The 22,277-nt window shown below is 41.7% G+C and overlaps 1 protein-coding gene across 6 annotated transcripts in view; it reads left to right on the top strand.

Annotated features, from left to right (window-relative positions):
• MAST4 (microtubule associated serine/threonine kinase family member 4) overlaps positions 1-22,277 on the top strand; it is a gene marked incomplete at its 5' end in the record, with an annotated part of 585,767 nt that overhangs the window by 371,222 nt on the left and 192,268 nt on the right. Inside the window, one exon of one of the 6 annotated variants that reach the window (XM_082620671.1) lies at positions 361-407. The exons of 4 other annotated variants lie outside the window; for them this stretch is intronic. In XM_082620671.1, coding sequence (XP_082476797.1) covers positions 361-407 — 47 coding nt within the window. Of the gene's footprint in view, positions 1-360; positions 408-4,238; positions 4,434-22,277 lie in introns of those variants that run through there. One more of the 6 variants, XM_082620668.1, reaches the window with a different exon arrangement.

The raw sequence follows: 22,277 nt of genomic DNA, 5'->3' as shown, positions 1-22,277 counted from the left end.
ATGGTGAAAAGGACTTTTCATTTCACTGAAGTGAAAACTGGGTCTGTGAGAGGAGCGACTTTCTTAAAAAAAAAAAAAAAAAAAAAACCCAGAAACCAATTACTTGATATGCAGAGCCGAAAGCCTCATTCCCTAATGAAATCAGTGCAGTGTGCACTGCCGTTAACCTGAGGAAAGCGGCTGACATCCCTTGATTATGACTGGAGGTGGAAAGACCCAAACTTGCAGGATTCCCCTCCCCCTCGAGAGATTGTTAGTCCAGCCCTTTCTAGAGGTTCGTTTCGGCTCTCTGTCATCACCGGGACGCTAGCAGGGAATATGTGTCATGGTTACAATAGAGTGTGGTAACATATAACAACCATGAAAGCCCAGCGGGAAAGGCTACAGATTCCGGGGCTGACCTTGGAGTAAGTATTGTCTCTCTTTAATATTTTAATGCTTTCTGCATGGCACTCGCTTTCCTGCGACCAGTAGCTATTTAGCATTTGTTTGTACTGACAGCCTCAGAGCACTGCAGTGTGAGCTGGAAGGAACATGTCTTAAATGTATGGCATTTGATTTCAGCTGATGTGGAAGCCCAGACCCAGCATTTTGCGTTGCAGTCAGAGGGAAAGAGCTGCTGCATATTTAAAGTTACTAAACCTCAGTGCTGGAAACATCTTAACAGCTCATTGTGGAAGAATGTATCAGCAGGCCTGTGGTGTGTCTGTCTTTCTTTTTTTCTTCTCTCTTACTGTTTGTTTATCCCCATGCTGCCTTGTTCTAAAGAAGGGCCTCTGTCTGTCTTGAATAACAGAAGACATTACAATGGATAAGAGTGCAAAAGAAGGGTTATTTGTGACACTCATTAGCTGTGATCCATGTTTTATCTGTGCAACAGAATAGTAATGAACTGTAGTACATTTTGCATCCTCTCTGCAGAGTCTCCATCCACCGCATGCAGTGTGTTTACCTAGTTGAGCTCTGTGTTTGCTTAGCTGGGGGTTTTTTTTTGTTTTTTTTTTTTAACCCATTAACGCATCTGACTGCCTTCTGATTTGATGCAGCCACGTAAAATGCCCACATCTAATTTGTGGCGAAGTTAAACATCTGTGATGAAGGAAGTGTCAGCAAATTTTTATTTTAAATCTGTTTGTCAAAGATGCAGCAGCTATGAGTTAGTCTGTGCTGGCACACTTAAAATAATTAACAGTACAATAGAAATCTGGTAGAAAAATATAAATATGTCTTCTAACTTGCAGTACAGATATAAAATTGCATTTCCATTGAATTCTGTGCAACCCAAATCATCTCATACTGGACTCCTTCCAGGAGGAGACTGCAGGGGAGACCTGTACCCAGTTCTGAGGGGTAACTCTTCCTCTTGGACCCTGTAGATGCGTCATACAAGGGAAACTGTTTCCTTGGTTAATAAGTGAATAAAAACATGACATTTCTGAAGTGATGTGAGCACTTTCTTAATCAGTTCTTGCTCTAAAATTATACACTGATTTTTTACTGACAAGTGCTCACTTATAAAAGTTAGAGGGCTCCTACAACCGTCTTGCTAGATGTGGCTTTTTATATAATAGAGGTACAAAGAGTATTTACCCATTGCCTACTGTTTTGTCCCCATCTCCACCCTGGCATTCAGCCCTCCTCATCTATGTGGAATATTTTAGTGGCATGCGTGAATTTTTCTACTTAACCCTCATCTCTCTAGCATTCTGGAAATGCACAGCTCAGATGCCCATGACTCTGTGTGCCAGGCTCAGGAACTTAGCTTTAACCCCCAGCTTCACTTTGACCTCTATTTCTGATTGTGCTGCTTCCTTGTTGTCTTCTTTGGCCTTGGTATATACCATTTCACATTACACCTTTTCTTTCTTTCGTGTTTGGTATCTTGTCCACGTTAACAGGAGATGCTTCAAAGTTACTCTGTAAAATACAAACTCAGTTGTATTCATTGTTCCATCTATAATTTGAAAGACTGAGGTATGCCACAAATTTTATGATGATGCAGGACATACAGGTCAGCTCAACACAGGGGGTTCTGTGCATTTTGTTTTCATCCCAGGCCACACCCCCTCAGTCTAGGCTCTACCCTGGTACATGTTACTGTGCATCTGAAATAGTTTATCCTTTACCTGAGGAGCTTGAGACAGTAGATAGAATTAGAGTATCACTCTTCAGTGTCATTGTCGTGTTAGCATGAAATTCACGTTGAACGTTTTGTTTACCTTGAAATGTAAAACTACTCTTAGGTAGACATAGCTGATTTTACATTCATTCACGGAGAAAGCTAATTCTGCAGTCTTTGAGTAAATTCAGTTTCTTGACACTGCAGAGAATGGCTATAATGGAAAGTCTTATCACTGATATTATTAAGAGCACATTTAGTGTATATAATTTTATTTATTTGGGGACCTTTTAACAGACTAACTCTGCAGAACAGCTTCTGTCTGTTCTCTCATGAGATGTTTCTGTTTTTCTTCAGGAGAGTTTATTCCGTAGGTACTGCAGCACAGACTCTTACCCTAGCATATTTTATACTCTGTAGAGGCAATTCAGAATTTTCCATCTGATTTATCAATAACATGAGGCAGTTTCTGATTCCTGTTTCAGAAAGTGGAATCCTGCATGTGAGACAGCAAATATATAAGTATTTCAGAAATTAATGGATTATTAATTTATTCAGAAATTTCTGACATGTAGATAGCCTATGCATGGATTTCTGATTTCTGAGAAACTGGGTCTTTTTTTTTTTCTTCCTTTTTTCAATTTTAGTATAGAATTAGGTTCACAGACACTTCATAGCACACATGATAATGTATCTCAGCTTGGAGGCATGGAGTGGCTTCAGTGCCTTTGCATGCCTATTTTAGGACCAGAAGGAACAGATAAGACTGTACTTGGACTAAATGATGGCTGTATCAGTGGGCATTCAGGAGAGCTTTCCAATGAGCTGCTAAGTTAGAGTACAGTATGCTTAAGAGCAGCAGCTTTTTGAACGTGCTCTGAATGTATAAGGAAACCAATTCCTTAGTTTGCCGAGTACTGGTACCAAACCAGAGAATGGTTTTAGAAGATATAAAACAGATATAAAATGTTACTCTATTAAAACATTTTATTAAACAAATTGGAGCATTGTGAGCAATGACTTACATTTCGGTTTAAAACAAATACAGCCAAGTCTCAATTATCCACATCATGGGAAACAAGGATGGCATTAAGAATTGGGGAAGCCTAAATCTGATTCTAGCCACTGTCGCCACTTCTCTGTTCAGTGAAGGGCACAACCAGCTTGAATTAGCCAACATGCAGCTCAGTTCCAAGACCTCTTTGCCTAAGGTAGGAAAATGTGGTTACGATGTAGAGTCATGGACCAAAGGAGAGGCAGAAGAATGTTAAGAAACTCATTGCAATATAGCAGGAGTTTCCAGGGCTCACTTCAGCCTAAGAGTTGGTACTAGAACACTTAGCTAATTCTTATTTTGACTTTGCCATGTGAAAATAATTAAAATGGACTAGTATTAACTTCATATTTTGATAGATCTGTTGGCAAAATTGTTGCAAGTAAGATATCTGACAAATTTGTTTCCTTTCGTCCCTAAAAGAGAAGAGCCATGAGGCCAAAAGGAAAAAAGATAAAAGGACTGTAAGCTCACCACCCCATGCTGAATATTTGAGAGTTGGCTGGTGAATATGCTTGGTGGTTTGGATGGGTTGTTGGGAGTAGGAATTATAATGGTCCGTTGATAGATGAACTTGAAAAAACCTCTTTGGAGAGTAAAACACTTTACAACCATATGTGAGAAATTTTGAAGTTACTTATTATGAATATAAGCATAAGAACACTTTGTACCATGAGAATTAGACAAAATGTTGTTGGATATTTTTCCCTGCAAAGCGCTTAAAAATATGGAAATGTTTGTTGCTTTGCTTTTTTAAAACGACAGTATTTAACCTGAAGTTTCATTTCTTTTCTGATAACTACTTCCCTCTAGTTCTGCTACAGATTCACCATTGGTTCTTAATCAGAAATAGAATATACTCAATATAAAGAACAGCACTCAATTGACTTTGCAAAAAATCACATGTCGAACATATCTGCCAAGTTGCTCTGTGACAAAGAAAAGGCACAAATAAAAATGGCAGCAGTAGCTTTGAGAATGTAAATTTCAGCAGGAAGCATTGTGCTTGTTCTCTGGTTTAGAGCTAAAAAGGGGCACGTGATTAGATGATTACCTAGTGGTACCGATAGGCATGCCGTGATCATTCTCGCCTAAAGGGAACACAGTCCCTTCAATGAGCTGTGCTATTTTTACTGCCATCATTTCTCCCACTTGGAATGACATTATTTTAACTTTCAGTCTCACTCCAAGGAGCCTGAGTCCAACCCCATCCAGCCCAGGCAGTCCCTGTAGTCCTCTCTTCGCTTTTCACTTCTGGAGGTAAGCGCGCTCCAGTGCCTGCCCGGGGCTGCTTTGTCTTCCCTTCCCTTCCCCCAGATTGCACCCCGAGTATTTGAACACTTTGGACCACAATACGCAATAAACTATTTTTTCTTAACTGTTTTCTTAGTGTTAACATAAAGTAAGGAAACTTGTTGAGCTGTTTACTTGATGACTTACAGGAACACTGAGAAAATGTACTATGCTTGTCCCATTGAGCATATCTTACTAATGTTTCACTTAGTGTCCAGTGATTGATTAGTTGTTTGTTTGATTCCTGTGTGTGTATTACATGTGGCTTTCCTTAGGAAATGGTCTACACTGAATTTCATGAATTTTGATCCATTTTTTATAATGATACCGTTTATGACAATTTCTAAGAAACATTTTCTAATTCACATTAGAGTATCATATCTGTTTTGCCACAAAGTATTTTATATCCTGTTATTTACAGGACGAAGTACTTGAATTGTCTAAAACCATTAGTATTTTTAAATCTTTTTTAGAATTTCCAGTTACATACCCCACCCTCTCACTCATAGGCTGATATAAATTCATTCTTCTCTGTTCTCTAGAGGAATATCTTCAAGGAACTATACTTGCATTTTAGCCTAGTTTGTTACAAGAGTACATAAGAGAAAATGCTGTTAGTATTGTATGTATAGTACATACGCTCTATTAGGATTTTTGTGAATTTAGTGTCTGTGGGTAGAGTTGGTCTCCCTGTATCTAATCAGAAAAAATACAGAGTATCCAGCTTCCCCTCACCCTTTTTTAATCCTAAGGGAGAAAGTAGAAGCAAACTCTCAGTTGATGGAAAGAATGATTTAAGTGACTTTTTAATTAATGAATACTTTTTATTTCATATATGCAAATGAATGAAAAACGTGCCATGCATGACCAGTTCCTTAAAAATGCTAACTTACAAGCTTTATGCTTACGTATCAGTGGGACAGTTTAACACATTTGTTTCTCTCATTTTTCTAAAATAAGACTGAACCAAAATCTGAAGAATTGACTAGGGAAATGAACGAACGACTTTGAACTTTGGTTCTACTCTTCTGCCGATGGGATTATGTTTATTATTTTAAAAGTGACTTTCAACATGAAGGTTCCACTAATAGCTTTTGTAAAGCATCCCCTGAATATAATCGATCCTAAAGCATAGGAAGAGTTTTCTGATAATCCAGAGAATTCCATCACTCTTGTAACTAGTCTATTTTTGGTAATCCAACCACAAGTCATTGGACTGTCTTCTGAACTTTTTTCTTCAGTGTAATGTGACTTTATTAAGTGCTCACATTTCCTCTTCTTTTTCCTTCCCAAAGACAATAGGTTATTCGAAATAAAGGTGTATCAGTAGTGGAGAAGAGAGACTCAGAGTAAATGATGTGGCAGTGCAGAGGAGGATGAGGGTCTGAAAACTGTTTTTGGAGAGAGATGTTTTTAGAACTGGTGATATTGGAGCTGAACCATGAAAAATGGGGGGTTTCAATGGGGAGAGATGGTTGTAAAGAACAAAACTGGACAAAGAATAACACAAAGGCAAGGAGGTGAGAGAGCGTGGCGCATTGTAGAAATGGTGCGTATGGCTAGAAGATAGGGTGGGTGAGGTAGAAGAAAAGCATGGACTTGTATAGTTTGATAAGGACTTATACATTAATTTGGGACCATGCTATGTAGGGCCTTGAATACTGAGCTAAAAAGTTTGACTTTCATTTTGTAAGCATTCCAGAGTATTGGAAGATTTTTTTGAAAAAAGGAAATGACCGATCCAAGCTCAGACTGGGAAAATTTTGCCAATCTATTCTTTAGGAATAGATAGGATTTTAGGTAGAAACTCCAATGCGGATGCTGGTATGATATTTCATGAATAACAGGTCCTGGATTAGGACAATTGCAGTGAATTAAATTAAAAATGGCAGAGAACTTGATAGTTGACAGAAAGCTTTCTATCTCTTTCAATTTAATCCACCTGACACTAGGCAGGATGGAATATTGCTTCTGTTTATAGATGAAGATGCTAACACATTTAGATATTTAAGTGGCTTAACTAGCCTAGGATTCAAAATGAAGTCTCAGATCTTTCCACTGTGACTAACTTAAGACAGACACATTGCCATGGGATCATTTATATGGGGTTTAAATTATCCAGTTTAGGTAGACTTTGTGACCTCCTTTAGTCATGTTTATTTCCCCAGTGCCTTTCTCAATGCCTGGAATGTAGTTAAGTGTTTGCAAAATGTTTATTAAACAATGAATGAATGAGTGAATTGGAAATAGAAGATGTATTGATTACAGTGCTGGTTACAAATCAGCCACCGTACAGTTGGCTCAGATACAATGGAATTGTGTTTCTCACTCACAGAACAAGAGTGTGGAGAAGAGAATCCACTCCACACAGTCATTTAGGGATCTGGGGTAAGGGGGTCTTCAACACATGGCCTTTAAGGTTGCCCTGGCCATCATTGCAGCTGGTGGAAAAGGGAAAGAGCATGAGAGATGGTGCATTGCCAGACCTGAGAGTGGCATGCATTACTTTCACTCCCATTCTATTGCCTAGAATTTAGTATTCTACTACACCTAAGGACATGGAAGGCTGGAAAATACAGCTTCCCTGTGTCCAGAAAACAGAGGAAATGAGTTTGGTAAATAGATAACAGTCTTTGTTACAGAGATTGAAAGAAAGGTGCACAGAGTAGGTGTTCAGTGGATAGTTTTGAATGAATGATTGACACTCAGATTTCTAGCATTAACTGAGCAGAACCCAAGAGAGAGAATTGGAGAGGGAGGAAAATTACAGAAATGATGAGTTTGGTCTTGACATCTCTAGGTAGAGACATCTCTAGGTAGAGATAGCTGGTTGGCCGCCTGGAGTTGGGTGTCTCTAACAGTGTGCCCCCAGATGACGGTCTAATGTGCACAGTAGAGATTCCAAATAGGTTCATGCTATTACCACAGAAAAGCATTTATTGCATCCCTGCATAGAATTTTTTTTCTTCCATTGATTGTGATGGATCAGATTTCTTCTTGTTCCTTTTTTATGAGCGGGGGTTGAAGGTCCGGGGAGAGTGATAGTGGTGAGCATTGACAGTGTCTGTGCCCTTTTGAGGTGCTGACACACAGAGTTTCTAAATGCGGTAGTGGAATATTCTGTTCCTTTCATGGTGAAGCCCTGGAGGCAGGCTGTGCTGGCATGGGAGTTACCCTCCTACCCTCCGACTCCATGGGCTTCCTAAGAGTTGCCCTGAAATGAGAGATCTGTAGCTTCTGGGGCAGCTCAGCTGATAAATGAAATGTAAATTTAGTTGAGTATGTCTCAGGAGTGTAACCTTACACTGCTACAGGGAGGCTACAGCAAGGCACACTTTGGCTCCGTATGAGGGGAAGAATTTTCTAAGAAAGCTTTCAGAGTGTAGAATTGTCCGGATCATCAGACCCTCAGTTTCACACCACTGGAAATCTCCCAGGAAGGCCAAGTTCCCACTTACGTGGAAATTTGTAGAACAGAGAATTCAACCACATTATTCCCAAATGCCCTTTCATCCTGAAATTCTGACATTCTTGTCTTGCAGCAGGGCTGGAGAGAGAAAGGCAAAACACAGTTTGTCCACAAGCTTTAAAAAAAAAAAAAAAAAAAAAACATGGCCCGAATATCCATTGATCCATATCAATGTGATAGAAAACATCTTAAAAACCTTGAGTGGAATTTATATATGCCTTCCCTTTCTCCCTTCTGAAGCAACCATAGCCACTCAGAATTTCCACAATCCCCAGTACATAATAAATTTACTTCAATTTAGTGGCTGTTTCATATAATGATGACATCAGTGCTTCATGAGTAATGTGGATGTGACCCAGGCCAGCTCATAATCTGGACTGTGATTATTAGGTAGAAAGATTCCAGAGGAAGCTCCCTCATTTTACATTCTCAGGATCTTTCTTGGCACCTGGCAGGCCTCGCCCTCAGTAGGGACCAGTAAGTAGCTGGAGTCTGGCTACCGTTCCTCAGGGACCACATTGCTGTTGATAGAGCAAAGTTCTTTTGCATTTTCATCACATGCCCCCACTTCTGAGTGGATGGCAACCATTAGAGCATCTGCTGCCCTTCCTGCACTCCTTCTATTCTACTTAATCCATCCTTTTGTTCACCTCCCCATTTGGTTTCTGGAGTCTCGAGATGGTGGACTCACAGCTAGGCCAGAGGTAGCAGTGGAGTGGCTATTCCATTTCTTCTCCTTTCCCCTCCCAAATCCCCATCTCCCTGTTTCAGCTGGGACTGAAATCACACACACCACACAGCTGGTAGGATTCAGTACTAGTTTCAGAGAAGACTAATTGCCATTGTGCCATAAACTTCACGAGGACAAGGATTTCTTTTTTTCTTTTTTCACAGATGTGTCCACAAAGCCTAAAACAGTGCCTGACACACATAGTAGAGGCTTCACAAGTGTGTATGGATGGAATGAATGTGATTCCCTGGGCCTCCAGCCTGGTCTGATGTTTTTACCTGTGCTCACAACATGGCACACTCTTACATAGGATGTATGCTTCGGGATTGGTGCTGACACCTTGAGAGGCAGGGCATGCATTTTGATGCCTGCCATAAGTATTCAATTATAACCTTCAAAATGTAAAAACTGACCAGGTATTAATTATAAATAAAAGTTCAAGGAGAGAGTAGAAAGGCATTATTATAGAAAGGTAAACCTCAGAGTATATTAGCAACTGTACCTGGCTATGGTGAGGGACAGAGAAAATAATCTCGAAGTCATGGCAGATGACATGCTGAACAGGCTAAGTCTCTTTAATGAAAGAGAGTTAAATGTAAGCCCCACGGAGTGGAGCCCTGTCTATTTTGCTACTTCCATCTCCCTGACACCTATAACGGCACTTGGTATATAGCAGATACTTCATAAAATCAATTAACTATTGTCGTTGAAGGTGCTTTGAAGCAGCAAGAGAGTTTTAATTGGGGACTTTGGGGGCTGCTTTGTAAAAGCAGAAGCCCTTCCATGAGTCTATACTCTCTCATGGTGTGATTCTAGTCTTGCCTAGAGCTGGGCCACTGCTGCCTTTTTTCTGTGGGGCTTCTGTTCCCCAGCGTACTGAAAACCCCACCTGGCTGGCTCCTTTCATTCCTGTTACCTGACCGGCCCTGGAGGAGTTGAGTATGGGACCCCAAAATACTAGCAGTATGGTGCCTGAATCTTGATCACTGCCCCCAGCACATACAAGCTTTGAGACCTTGGGCAAGTCATGAACGTCATGGACCTTCACTGTCTTCACCTACCTTGCCCAAGAATAAGAATAATAGCTTATAGGCATTGAGTGGGATAAATTTCTATTAGCAAGAATGGGACCTGTGGTGGTCCTAAAGTCGGTAGGAAGGACAGGTAGAGGATACTTTAGCAGAGGAGGGCATTGGGGATGGTGGTCACCTAGTCCAACTTTTGCCAAGAGCTTGTCCATTTGTCCTGCTGCTGCTAGAAAGGTTACTGGGTGTCCACAGCTGCCTGAATCCCCCTCACTCCACTTGTTGCCATAGTGAGGGGCAGACATAATAAGCATTTACCAAATACATGGCAATATGCTGTGATTTTGTGCCTCCTTTGTTTAATGTCTTCCTTTTTAAAATTTTTATTGAAATATAGTTGGTTTACAATGTTGTATTAGTTTCAGGTGTACAGTTAAATGATTCAGAATATATATATATTCTTTTTTTACTTTCTTGTCTGTTATAGATTATTACAAGATATGGAGTATAGTTCCCTGTGCTATACAGTAGGTCCTTGTTGATTCTCTATTTTATATATAGTAGTATGTATACTTTAATCCCAGATTCCTATTTTATCCCTCTCCACTGCTCCCCTTTGGTAACCGTAAGTTTGTTTTCTATGTCTGTGGAGAAAAGGGAACCCTCCTGCACTGTTGGTGGGAACGTAAATTGGTGCAGCCACTATGGAGAACAGTATGAAGGTTCCTTAAAAAACTAAAAATAGAGCTACCATATGATCCAGCAATCCCACTCCTGGACATATATCTGGAGAAAAACATAATTCGAAAAGATGCATGCACCCCAATGTGATAGCAGCACTATCTACAATAGCCAGGACATGGAAGCAACCTAAGTGTCCACCTACAGATGAATGGATAAGGAAGATGTGGTACATATATACAATGGAATATCACTCAGCTATAAAAATGAATGAAATAATGCTATTTGCAGCAACATGGATGGACCTAGAGATTATCATGCTAAGTGAAGTAAGTCAGACAGAGAAAGACAAATATCATATATAACTTATTTGTGAAATCTAGGAAGGATACAAATGAACTTATTTGCGTCTCCTTTTCATGGGATTCCTGTAAGTGCGGGAAAGTCAGCTGACTACTAAACCCTTTTAGTTTCATTGACTTTGTAGGATGAGCAGGACCATTTGTCTTTTTTATTCTCTGTTTTCGCCACTTCACTTTGTGAAGAGTATTGAAAAAAATCTGCAGAAGCTGGTACCAGATGGCAATTTTTTCATAGTCTGCAGACACCAGTTCCGGTGCTTTTGTGAATGTGATGGTTTAATGAACTGCCTTGTGCATCCGTGAGTTTTATTTTTGAATTGTTGTGTAGGACCGGGTCTGTTTGGTGTAGGCACTCCACGGAATGGCTCTGCAAAGCAGAGATGAGCACAACTGTGAACACTTTGCTGGTCCTGTGGGCATGGGCTGGGCACAAGTGGGAAAACTGGGGCCTCAGGTGTCACTGGAGGGGTGGCAGGGGAGGCGTGGACAGGCCAGTTAGTGCTCCTCTCGGCTACCGTGGTTTCTGCAGGTGCCACCAGCTGGAGGCTTCTGTTTCTTGGAAGAATCCGAAGAAGGGAGAATGAGATGATGCATCTGTGGTACTCCAAGTGGGGAATAGGTGAGGGGGCAGGGAGTAGACTGATGTGCAGTAATGGGGAAGGGTGAATATAATAAACTTATTGCAGAAGACATTTAGGTGCTTTCCTTTGATTTTTTTTTCTGGAATTTATTATTTTCTAAACTGATAATACAAACTTACCTGTTATAAACTTATCAAGCCTAGGGGATGAGGTTTTGTGAGGTTAGATGGCAAACAGAGCTTTCACATCCCACTGGGTCCCTGGGACTCGTTAGTCCTTTCAAAGCCTTCGCTTCTGCAGATGTAGGTGCCTCCATGACCAGGCCCTGAGAGCCTTTCAGGGGCCTTGGTTTCCGCTACCTGCCCGGTGCTGTTCTTAGTGTTTCCCATACATTAACTCCTATAGTCCTCACACCGGGCCCGTGAGTCCAGGAAGACGATTTCACATTTGACAGATGTGAAAACTGAGGCCCAGAGAAACAGACTTACTTGTAGTGACCACACATCTCTGTTTGCCCAGGTTCAGTTCAGTTGATGCCTCCTAGCCCAGTGTGATTATCGAAAGTGTCCCCTTTCACTTTCAAGCCCTCCATGTTTGAACAATAAAATGTACCCACTTGCCAGTGTCTAGAAAGAGGCTAGATCTGGTTCAAACTCAGGCCTCTGGGGGAAGAGCCCTCACTTTTATTCTACAGCATAAGGTTGCACTGTCTACACTTTACTTGAACGCATTCCAGTTTGCAGTCATTTTAAATTTGCATTCCAAGTAGAATATGCTATTTACAGGGAAGGTGATTCTGTTACTCTGACTGGAGTTCATCTGCTTGGTTCACCATACAAGTAAATTTTTCAGTCCTCTGTTGAGAGTGTGGTTATGGGACTGGGGAGCCTGTTTTGAATTGTGGCGCCCTATATTTCTCTTTTTTAAAAAGTTTTATTTTAGACAGAGCTTAAGTGATGCAATGAAGGTTAAATTGATTTCATTTGGAAATCAGGCCATGGGCCCCCAAGGCACTGGTATCTACTGCTGCTCTATCCAGAGCAGTCTCTGCCCAGTTCCCTCAGCCAGGGCCGGCCTGCTTCTGCCCTGGGGAGACAGTGTTTCACCATTGCTGTGATGGCCTCAGACCCTTTGAGCCCTATTAGGAGATGTGCCTCTTCAGCCCCACCCCAAGTACAAGGAGCCTGGAAACTTCCTTTGTACCACCCACCATTAGAGACTCATTCGGCCTTCATCACTCAGGAGTATTCGTTATTACATAGTTTTCCAGGACCAAATATTGTGACTTCTTTACTTAACTAAATTTCGAATTTGGGTTTTAGAATACATTGAAATTATAGCAGTTATCTTTCAATTACTAGATCATCTTGAAACAAATGAAAAAAGTACTTTGCTGTGTGTGTGTGTGTGAGTGTGTGTGTGTGTGTGTGTGTGTATGTGTATGGGGGGTGCTGCTGTATGTTCCATTTTGTTACTGCATTGCTTTGAGACTAGGAAAAAGACATTTCACGTCATTTTTCAAAACTTATTTCCTACTCTTAAAATGTGGCTACAACCATTAACACCCACTCTGTTGATAAGAGAATTAAGTTGTGATATTCTTTGAAAGCAAAAGATGGTGATGACAATGTGAAGCTCAGAGGTGTCTCAGTAAGAGGAGTGATACAAATGCCGAATTAAGAAAACAATTTCTCAAGTTTCTCCAGCAGTAAATGGGGATAATAATACCTCTTGGAGGTGTTATAAGAATTAATTAGATCACGTTTGTGAAAAGTTCCAACCTGAGCATTCTGTTTTATTATTATCTTCATATTGTTCTTAGAAACCCAGCATTCAAAGTGAACTGTGGGCTTCCCCGGTGGCGCAGTGGTTGGGGGTCCGCCTGCCGATGCAGGGGACGCAGGTTCGTGCCCCGGTCCGGGAGGATCCCACATGCCGCGGAGCGGCTGGGCCCGTGAGCCATGGCCGCTGAGCCTGCGCGTCCGGAGCCTGTGCCCCGCAACGGGAGAGGCCACAACAGTGAGAGGCCCGCGTACCGCAAGAAAAATGAACTGCAAAACCTGACCTTTGTATTGAGGATGTTGCATCTGCTAATGGAACATGACAATGATGAGATATCATGAAAATGGGACAGCTGTACTCATGATCCCAGGTGAAAAGGAGATGAGCTCGATTTCATGGATTCTTATGCTATTCTACTACTTTTTCCATGACAATATGAACTGTTACTATTCAATGTGAAGTATTACTGGGTCCAGTTAGTAAAACAATATGGGGATACTCCAAAGTGAGAGAACATTTATTTTCCTAAAATGGTATTGGAATTGTTTTTCTTTTCCTCTTTATGTAAAATATGAACTTGGCTCAATCTTAAGTTCTGAGTCAAAAAGTCCTGTCCCTGGATTTCTGTAGCAGCCTCCTGTCTTGTCCCCCCGGCTTCAGTTGAACTTTTGTCCTCCTAGGCTCATTCTCCATCAAGCTGTCAGACTGGTCTTTGTCGTGTCGGTCACTTCTCTGCCCAGAGCCTTCCAGTGGCCCCTCCCGTCTTCCAGGACCCACTTCCTGCTGCCTCTCACTCATGTCCTGCTGGCTGCAGTGGACTCTGCTTTTTCTTGACCACTCCAAGCATGTTTGTGTCACGGCCTTTTTGTCTCCTGTTCCTAGAGTTTTCTCCCCTACCCTTTTAAAAAAATTCCAAACCTATGAAAAAAGTTGGAAGAATGGTACAGTCCACACCCATGTTCACCTTGATTCATCAGTTAACTCTTGCCACATTTGCTTTATCTTCCTGCCTCCTTCCCTTTTAGCCCATATAGATATTAAAAGAAATGGGGTTTTGTTTGTTGGTTTGTTTTTGCTGAACCACTTGAGAGTCATTTGCAGACATTCAGACATTTCACCCCTAAGTACTCCAATATTTATCTCCTGAGAACAATTAATTCTCCTTAATAACCATAACATCATTATATCATTATTTTTTTAACATCTTTATTGGAGTATAATTGCTTTACACTGGTGTATTAGTTTCTGCTTTATAACAAAGTGAATCAGCTATACATATACATATATCCCCATATCTCCTCCTCCTTGCGTCTCCCTCCCACCCTCCCTATCCCACCCCTCTAGGTGGTTACAAAGCACCATCACTAATCATTAGAGAAATGCAAATCAAAACATTATATCATTATTATACTCCCAAATTGAAAATGATTACAATATTATCTGATATGCAGTCCATATCAAATTTCTCCAATTATCCCCTTAAAAGTTCTTTAGAGTTGTATTTTTTTTAGGGGCTTCCCTGGTGGCGCAGTGGTTGAGAGTCCGCCTGCCGATGCAGGGGACACGGGTTCGTGCCCCGGTCCGGGAAGATCCCACGTGCCGCGGAGTGGCTGGACCCATGAGCCATGGCCGCTGAGCCTGTGCGTCCGGATCCTGTGCTCCGCAACGGGAGAGGCCACAACAGTGAGAGGCCCGCGTACAGCAAAAAAAAAAAAAAAAAGATTATATATTCCATTTAGTTGTCTTATCTCTTTAATTTCCTTTAATTTAGAACACTTTTAGGGTTTTTTAAAAATCTTTTCATAATATTGACATTTTTCAAGAATACAGGACAACTATTTTGTTGACTGTCCCACAATCTCAGTTTATCTGATGGTTTCTTCATCATTAGATTCAGGTTAAACATACTTGAAAAGATCAGGTGAAGATGTCTTACCCCTAGCATCATATTACGAAGCCCAAAATCTGGTGCCTGCCAGACCTTTCCCTTGCGGTTTTACACCTTTTGCTTTATTAAGTAATCTCTGGAGCAGCATTTTGAGTTCACATGAATATCCTTTTCTCAACAAAATTTTACCCAATGGTTTTTACATTTATCAGTGACTTTGCTTGACTCAGTTATTATATTGCTGTTTGCCAAATGGCAGTTTTCTAATTCTGTTATTAGCTGGTGTTTTTCTGTTACAGAAGAAGTTTTCCTCCTTTCTCTCCCCCCATTTTTAGAAATGTTATTATTAATTCATGCATTTTTTTAAAGAATAAAATAGATAACATATATTTGGTGTGTAATGATCCGTGACCACCATTCCTCCTTTTGTTGGTCATGTTGTCCTCAAATCAATCAGAGGGAAGCCTTTCAAGCTGACTCCTGGGTCCTTTTGACATTATCCTCTTGGTCTTTGAGCAGTTCATTTTCTGGTACAACAAGCTATTCTAGCTGATCAGAACAGCTAGAGGAACACTGTCCCTCCTGGTCCCCAATCACCTGATCTCTCCTTCACTTAATGTCTGAACTAAATGTCAGTGCAACAGAGAGGCCTTTCCCACCCCTCGTGGAGAGCCCCAGCCCTGCTCCCCCAACCCTGCTTCATGATGTTTCCTTTGGTGTGTATCCCCACTCAATATGTAACGTTTGTTTTTCTTGTTTATTTTACCCAACTAGAACAAAACTTTTAAATTGACAACGATTTGCCTATTTTGCTCACCACTGGGTCCCTAGTGTTCGTACATAGTGCGTCCTCAACAAATATTTGTTGAAAAAAATGAGTGAACGGATTTACCCCCATCTTGAGCCTGCATCAAGCTCTTCCAGATTGGAAGCTGCTGCTTTTCTCCTCTTGACACTGAGATGGATCAGGCTGCGTGGAGTTCACACTCATTCGTCTGGGGTTTATGACAATTTTACTTCTAGTAGCTCTCCTGCCTTTGGATTCTGGTGATAATTCAGAACGATTTTCACTAACAGCGCATCACAAATGACACCCAATGCAAGGCACTTGGCAGTAACAGTGGAAGCATCTACAATGCAATTCCTTTTTCCCCAGCTTCTCTGAACAGAAGGTCTGGCTATTTTAGAAATAAAAAATGAGACACTTGACACAATGTTAGAATTCTTACATGGGATCTAATGCTGGGAACTAAAAAGTAGAATAAGGGCTTTATTTTCTATATGAACAAATAATACCTTAAAAACCTTCGTGGGACTTGCAAAGTATGAGTTGTTCTTATCCTCAAAGAATTTCTGTCCTAGCTTTGATAATGAGAATTAAGAAAAGAATACGGGGCAAGAATTGTACTTTAACACTTAATATAGTTGATGGGTGTAGTGACCTGAATGGTGACCCCAAACATATCAGATCCTAATCCCTGGAACCAGTAAATATTATCTTATTTGGAAAAAGAGCCTTTGCAGTTGTGATTCATTTAAGGATTTTGAGATGAAGAGATTATGCTGGATTGTCCTGTGGGTCATAACTCCAAACCCAAGTATCCTAAGACAGAGGCAGAGGGAGATATCACTCCCCGAGAAGCTGGAAGAGACAAGGAACAGACTCTCCCCTGGTGCCTCCCGAGGGAGCATGGCCTGCTAATACCTTGATTTGGGCCTATTGATACTGAGAGATACTGATACTATGAGAGAATACATTTCCATTGTTTAAAACTACCAAGTCTGTGGTAATGTTACTGCAGCCCTAGAAACCAAATATAATGGTAAACTGTATATTCTCTCACCCTCAAATGACCCTGTGAGAGCCATGTATCAGAGCCCTCTATCTCCGTTTCATTGAAGAAGGACCAGGAGCTGAGGGAGTCATGTAACTCGAACCAGCTTTTCTGATTCTTAGTCCAGGGCTCCTTTCACTCTGACACCCGCCTCACTTAATGACCAGCGAACAACACAGACTGCTCATAAAGATAGTTCATAAAAGAGACAGACCACCGTGGCCAGAGAGATCGGGGACAGATGTGAGAGAGGTGCAACCCCAAGGGCATCCTTAAAGGGTAAAGATTCTTAAAGAGTTGGAAGATGACCAGCCTATTTCCCACAGCCCAGGGGACTTATTCCCTCTTTCTAGTGCTGTTTTAGCCTTCCAGACTGTGGATGCCTTTGAGCATGTGTGTCCATGTGTTTGTATTTGCATGGAGGAGAGAATCCCTTGCTGTCTGGTTGACGGTGCATTTTAGTCCCATCTCATGGATCTTTCCCTCTTCAGTTTTCATGGATGTGGTGGCTTCCTGACATGTTACAGGCAATGGGATCTGGGTAAGCCTGCACAAGGCTCCAGATAAAAACCACAGAAGGATCTGCAGTTCCAGCCCACTGCAAAGTGCTTTCTTTGGCTCGCTTTTTCTCCCTGGCATCCACTAAAATTCTCCTGTTGGACGCCGTGCTACGTATCTGTGCTCTAGGAGTCTTGGCCTGCACTGCTGCTTCTGCTACTTACCCCGATGATGGGGCTTTATGTGCCTTCATTTATTCAGTAGTCATTTTGCTTCTGAGAGCCAGGTGCGGTCGGGAGAAGATGACAATAAATGGGATTCCATCCCTCCCCTCAGCGAGCTTTCAGCTGTGTATGGGAAGCAAACAAGGAAAGAGCTTGACTGAAGTGTGATAACAGTAATAGGGTGATGATAATCCCATGCTACTCCCTGCGCAGAGACAGTAGGAGAACGAAGCCACATGTTTAATGAAGAGGATCCTGCAGGCTCGCTCAGGAACCAGGTGGGGAGTCCCTAGACCGTGGCATCCGGCAGGGGGATCTGGATGGTTAGCATCCCCACAGTGTAGATCCAGATATTTTGTGTATGATGATTATAATGTGTTTTGGTTTATCCATCCTTTACCTGTTACCTTAGAGCTCTACCTAGGAACCTCGATTGTATGGGCTTTCCGTTGAGCTCAGTGTGAGATAAATGGAGTATGGATACATGAGCACCCTATTTATTCTTTTAGTAGCCACTGACCACCATCCTCAACTCATTTGCATCTATAGTCTTCTATCATGATGGGAGTTATAAAAGGAGCTCACTTTTATAGACTTTGCACAGAGCCCAGCAGCAGCCAGAAAGCTTGAAAAGCCCCAGATCTGTGTGGCATTGGATGACTTACGGGATCAGCATCAGGGATCTGGTATAGATGGTTTCGCCTTTATTGCTCTGGGGATCCTTTTTTTTTTTTTTTTTTTTTTTTTTTTTTTTTGCGGTATGCGGGCCTCTCACTGTTGTGGCCTCTCCCGTTGTGGAGCACAGGCTCCGGACGTGCAGGCTCAGCGGCCATGGCTCACGGGCCTAGCCGCTCCACAGCATGTGGGATCTTCCCGGACCGGGGCACAAACCTGTGTCCCCTGCATCGGCAGGCGGATTGTCAACCACTGCGCCACCAGGGAAGCCCTCTGGGGATCCTTTTTAATGTCAGGCTTTTTGTAGAACATCCCATACAATCCCTTGATTGAACGTATCTCTTGATTAAGAAGAGATAGAAAGCAGAAAGCGACTGTGAATTTCAGGACATTTAATATTTTCTAATTTATTGATCATGACAACAGCTACAGACATTTGAGAAAAAATATACTAGTGCCTCTGTGTGTGGCTTTGTTTATTCAGGCTGTTGGCAGTGTTTGGACTCACAGACCCCTCATTATAGCTTCACAGGTATGAGTCACTGTCCCCCACCTTAATGATCCATCAGGTTATACTCCCAGCTTACAATGGGCATTGTCTCTTTCCAGAAGGAAAAAAGATGATAAATTACGACAGCTATTGAAATAAGTGAGATTCCATTTGGTGTTACATCCTTTTGTGAAAACAGAACTGAAAGAGTTTGACAGAAAATGTATTTTATTGTTTTGTTGGTGTTTGCTTAATTTTGTGCGTTCCAGTAAAATGGCAGTGACTACAGAGGATTTGAACTCAGCGCTTGAACTCTATGGTTGTCCTGTCTCCAAAGGCATTTTCACTTCTATTCTCTGCTTCGTTGGAGCTTCCAAGTGGATCTTATTTTTCACTATAGAATCCATTGTGTAGGTTCCTGTAAAAACACACACATTTTTATATTGCTTGCTTATTCTGAGACACTATGTTATTATATGATATGTACACGTTTGTAAGTGTGGTTATGAATGAACATGAGAGAGAATATACTTTGCAGTTACTGTGATCAGTGTAACATCGTATTAAAATCAAATCGTTTTTCCATTTATTTTACGTAAAATGAACTTACCTGTTCTCCTCTTCCCTTCAAAAATGGTAGTTTCTTAAGAGTTTCGTCTGAGGTTGGATAGCCCTTGGGTGAGTTATGGTAATGAGAATAAGGTTTATTAAAGGAAGGCAAGACCTAAAGTGCACCCATTTCTAGTTTATTCTGTATTCTAAAATCAGTCCTTAGGAAGTCATCTTAAAATTATTTATAAGTTGCAGCATACCAGTCAGTCAGCGAATGGAACCAACTCTGGTTGGTTTGCTCTGCTAATGCCATGGGAGATATCAAGAAGAGGTGTTCTGATTTTCTCGGAACTTATTTTGGTTTTGAATAACAACTTAGTTCAGCCTAGACACCTGTAAATGTAAAGGGTTATGTTACGAAGGTCACATAAGTGGTACAGCCAGAGGATTTAGGAATTCAGGAGCAGGGTTTGAACTGGACCAAGAAAGTCGATGAGGAGCAAAGTAAGTGAAAGGAGAGAAAGTCATCGGGGATGAGCCAGGAATAGGAGTGACAGGGATGGTGGAGATGTGATCAGGAATGGGGAATAAGCCAGCTTGTCTTTGAGCTTGAATTACCTAGAGTGTGGATAGAAGGAATTTCATGGAAAAGAAGGGTTGGGCACAGACTGTAGAGTGTCTCACATGCCAGTCTACGAGACCTAGGTTTTATTTTTCTCAATGTGGGGCACGTCTGAGGTTTTTAGCCGGGAAAATGGGACTTTAGTAATATTTCTGCTCTGGAGAAGCATAGTATGAATATAGGAGAGGAAGCAAAGCACAGAAAAAGGAAAAATCAAGAACAGATCTAGAGGGACTTCCCTGATGGTGCAGTGGTTAAGAATCCACCTGCCAATGCAGGGGACACAGGTTCGAGCCCTGGTCCAGGAAGATCCCACATGCTGTGGAGTAACTAAGCCCGTGCACCACAACTACTGAGCCTGCGCTCTCGAGCCAGCGAGCCACAACTACTGAAACCCAAGCGCCTAGAGCCTGTGCTGCGCAACAAGAGAAGCCACCGCAATGAGAAGCCCACGCACCACAACAAAGAGTAGCCCCCGCTCACCATAGCTAGAGAAAACCTACTTGAAGCAACGAAGCCTCAACGCAGCCAAAAAATAATTAAAATAAATTAATAAATAAATTTTTTAAAAAAACAGATCTAGAAAGACAGCATTGAGAAGGGAAGGAAGAATGTGACGGGCATTATGGAAGAAGAGTCAACAGGACCAGCTGGGTTGCGGACCAAAGGAATTGTGGTAGCTCAGAGAGAAATAGGGAATTAGGAGAAAAATCAACTGGGGAGTTACCACTTTCACTTTTAGGTGTGTGTAGTTACGTCGAATCTGAAAATGAGGACATCACGGCTGATGGAAACACCCTGCGTGCTACTGGAGGAGCAGCATCCTGGAGCTGGAGCTGGGATTTGTGATGGGCATGGCGGTGTGGGATACATCGGCTGAGTCACCAAGGCCTCTGTTGGGCTGCTGGTGGGAGGTAGATGCTCTGCAGAATCTGCCTTGGTTCGTGTCCCTGTGGTTTGGGTCTCAACGAAGGAAGAACAGCGAGCAGTTCGCAGTTAGGAAAACAAGGACTGACCTTGAGGAGACATGTTCCGGCTGCAACCTGCAACCGAGATTTCTTGAGTCCAGCTAACCGACAGTGAGCCTAATGCTCCAAGTGGAGAAACACCTGAATAGCCTGAAGTTCCAGTTTGGATCCCCAGCCTCTAGACCCCTTAGAGATGCCCCCAGGAGCCCGTGGAGAAGTTCCATCTTTTATGATGCCATTGAGGACCTGAGTTCTAACAGTGACAGAAGTGTCTCTCCCTCTCACCTGTGGAGTTAGACTGCAGGGGCAGCTGTTGGCCAGGCTACTGTTCTTTTCTCAAGAAAGAACAAGGACTATACTAAAGAAAAAATAGCCCTGGGCTGAGACCCCAAGCTCTGTGCAGTTGAGTAAGGAAGAGATCATTGGGGCCGAGAAACTTTAAAGGGAAAATTTTGTAACCTGCTGCCTTTTCTACATAATCTAACAGAATGTGCAACTTTGAGGAGCATGGCTTATTTTTAAGCCTTCTAGTGTGAGGGACTTGCAAAATGTTACCTAGCATAGCTGAATATATTGATTTGATGCAGGAAATTATTTAATATTGATACTTTTATTTGTTGGAAGTTATCAGCCCAACGTAGAAATTTTCATTTTGGAAAACCATTTGACTATGTCATTTGCTCATTTCTCTATTCTAGAGATGGCTAATAATGAATGCTTCTTTTCAACTACTCTTGTGTAAGAGGCACTCAGAACTCCGTGTTAAGAAGGATTCTGAGGCTCAACTGGAGGCTTAGTGCCTAAGAACTATGTAATCAGTCAGCAGTACTTAACTGTGGTAATAATAGGAATGAGGATAGGATAGGGGTGGCAACAGCACCTATGCCATAGATTTGCTGATGGAAATTGTGTTGTGAAATTGGCTTAGTAGCATTGGGTTCATTTTGATAGAAATTGGCTAGAAGCTTTAGATGCTTCTTTAAAAAAAAAATTCCTGACTTGTATTTGGAGAGCATGCATTCTGTCACCCTATAAATTGATTTGGGTTTTTGAAAGATAAGGGAGTCTAGGGCCAGCCTCATTTTTGCCCCAGCTAATTTGGGGATTTCATTTTTCAAGAGACTCTCTGACCCACTTTGGTTCTGAGGGCTGTGCAGTGATATTGCTTCTGGAGAAGCATTAAAAACTCCGTGTCTCTGCCAAGATCAATTTGGCTCAGTAATTGTACAGAGCTCTCCAATTTAAGGACACTTCTCACATACAAACTCTACTTGGTTCCTCATAAAAGCCCAGTGAGGTCATTCTTACTGTTTATTTGTTTGAACTTTATCCCATCATTTATTTCTTTGTAATGTTTGAGGCCAGCCTCACATAATTTGAGGCCGCCACTTTGTGAGAATAGGTAGAACAGGTGGGGTTATTCAGCAGT

This window comes from Mesoplodon mirus (assembly GCF_964341445.2).
Source record: "Mesoplodon mirus genome assembly, chromosome: 5".
Classification (NCBI taxonomy): domain Eukaryota; kingdom Metazoa; phylum Chordata; class Mammalia; order Artiodactyla; family Ziphiidae; genus Mesoplodon; species Mesoplodon mirus.
Note: the sequence above shows the minus strand (reverse complement) of the source record. Positions and strands in the feature narration are given on the sequence as shown.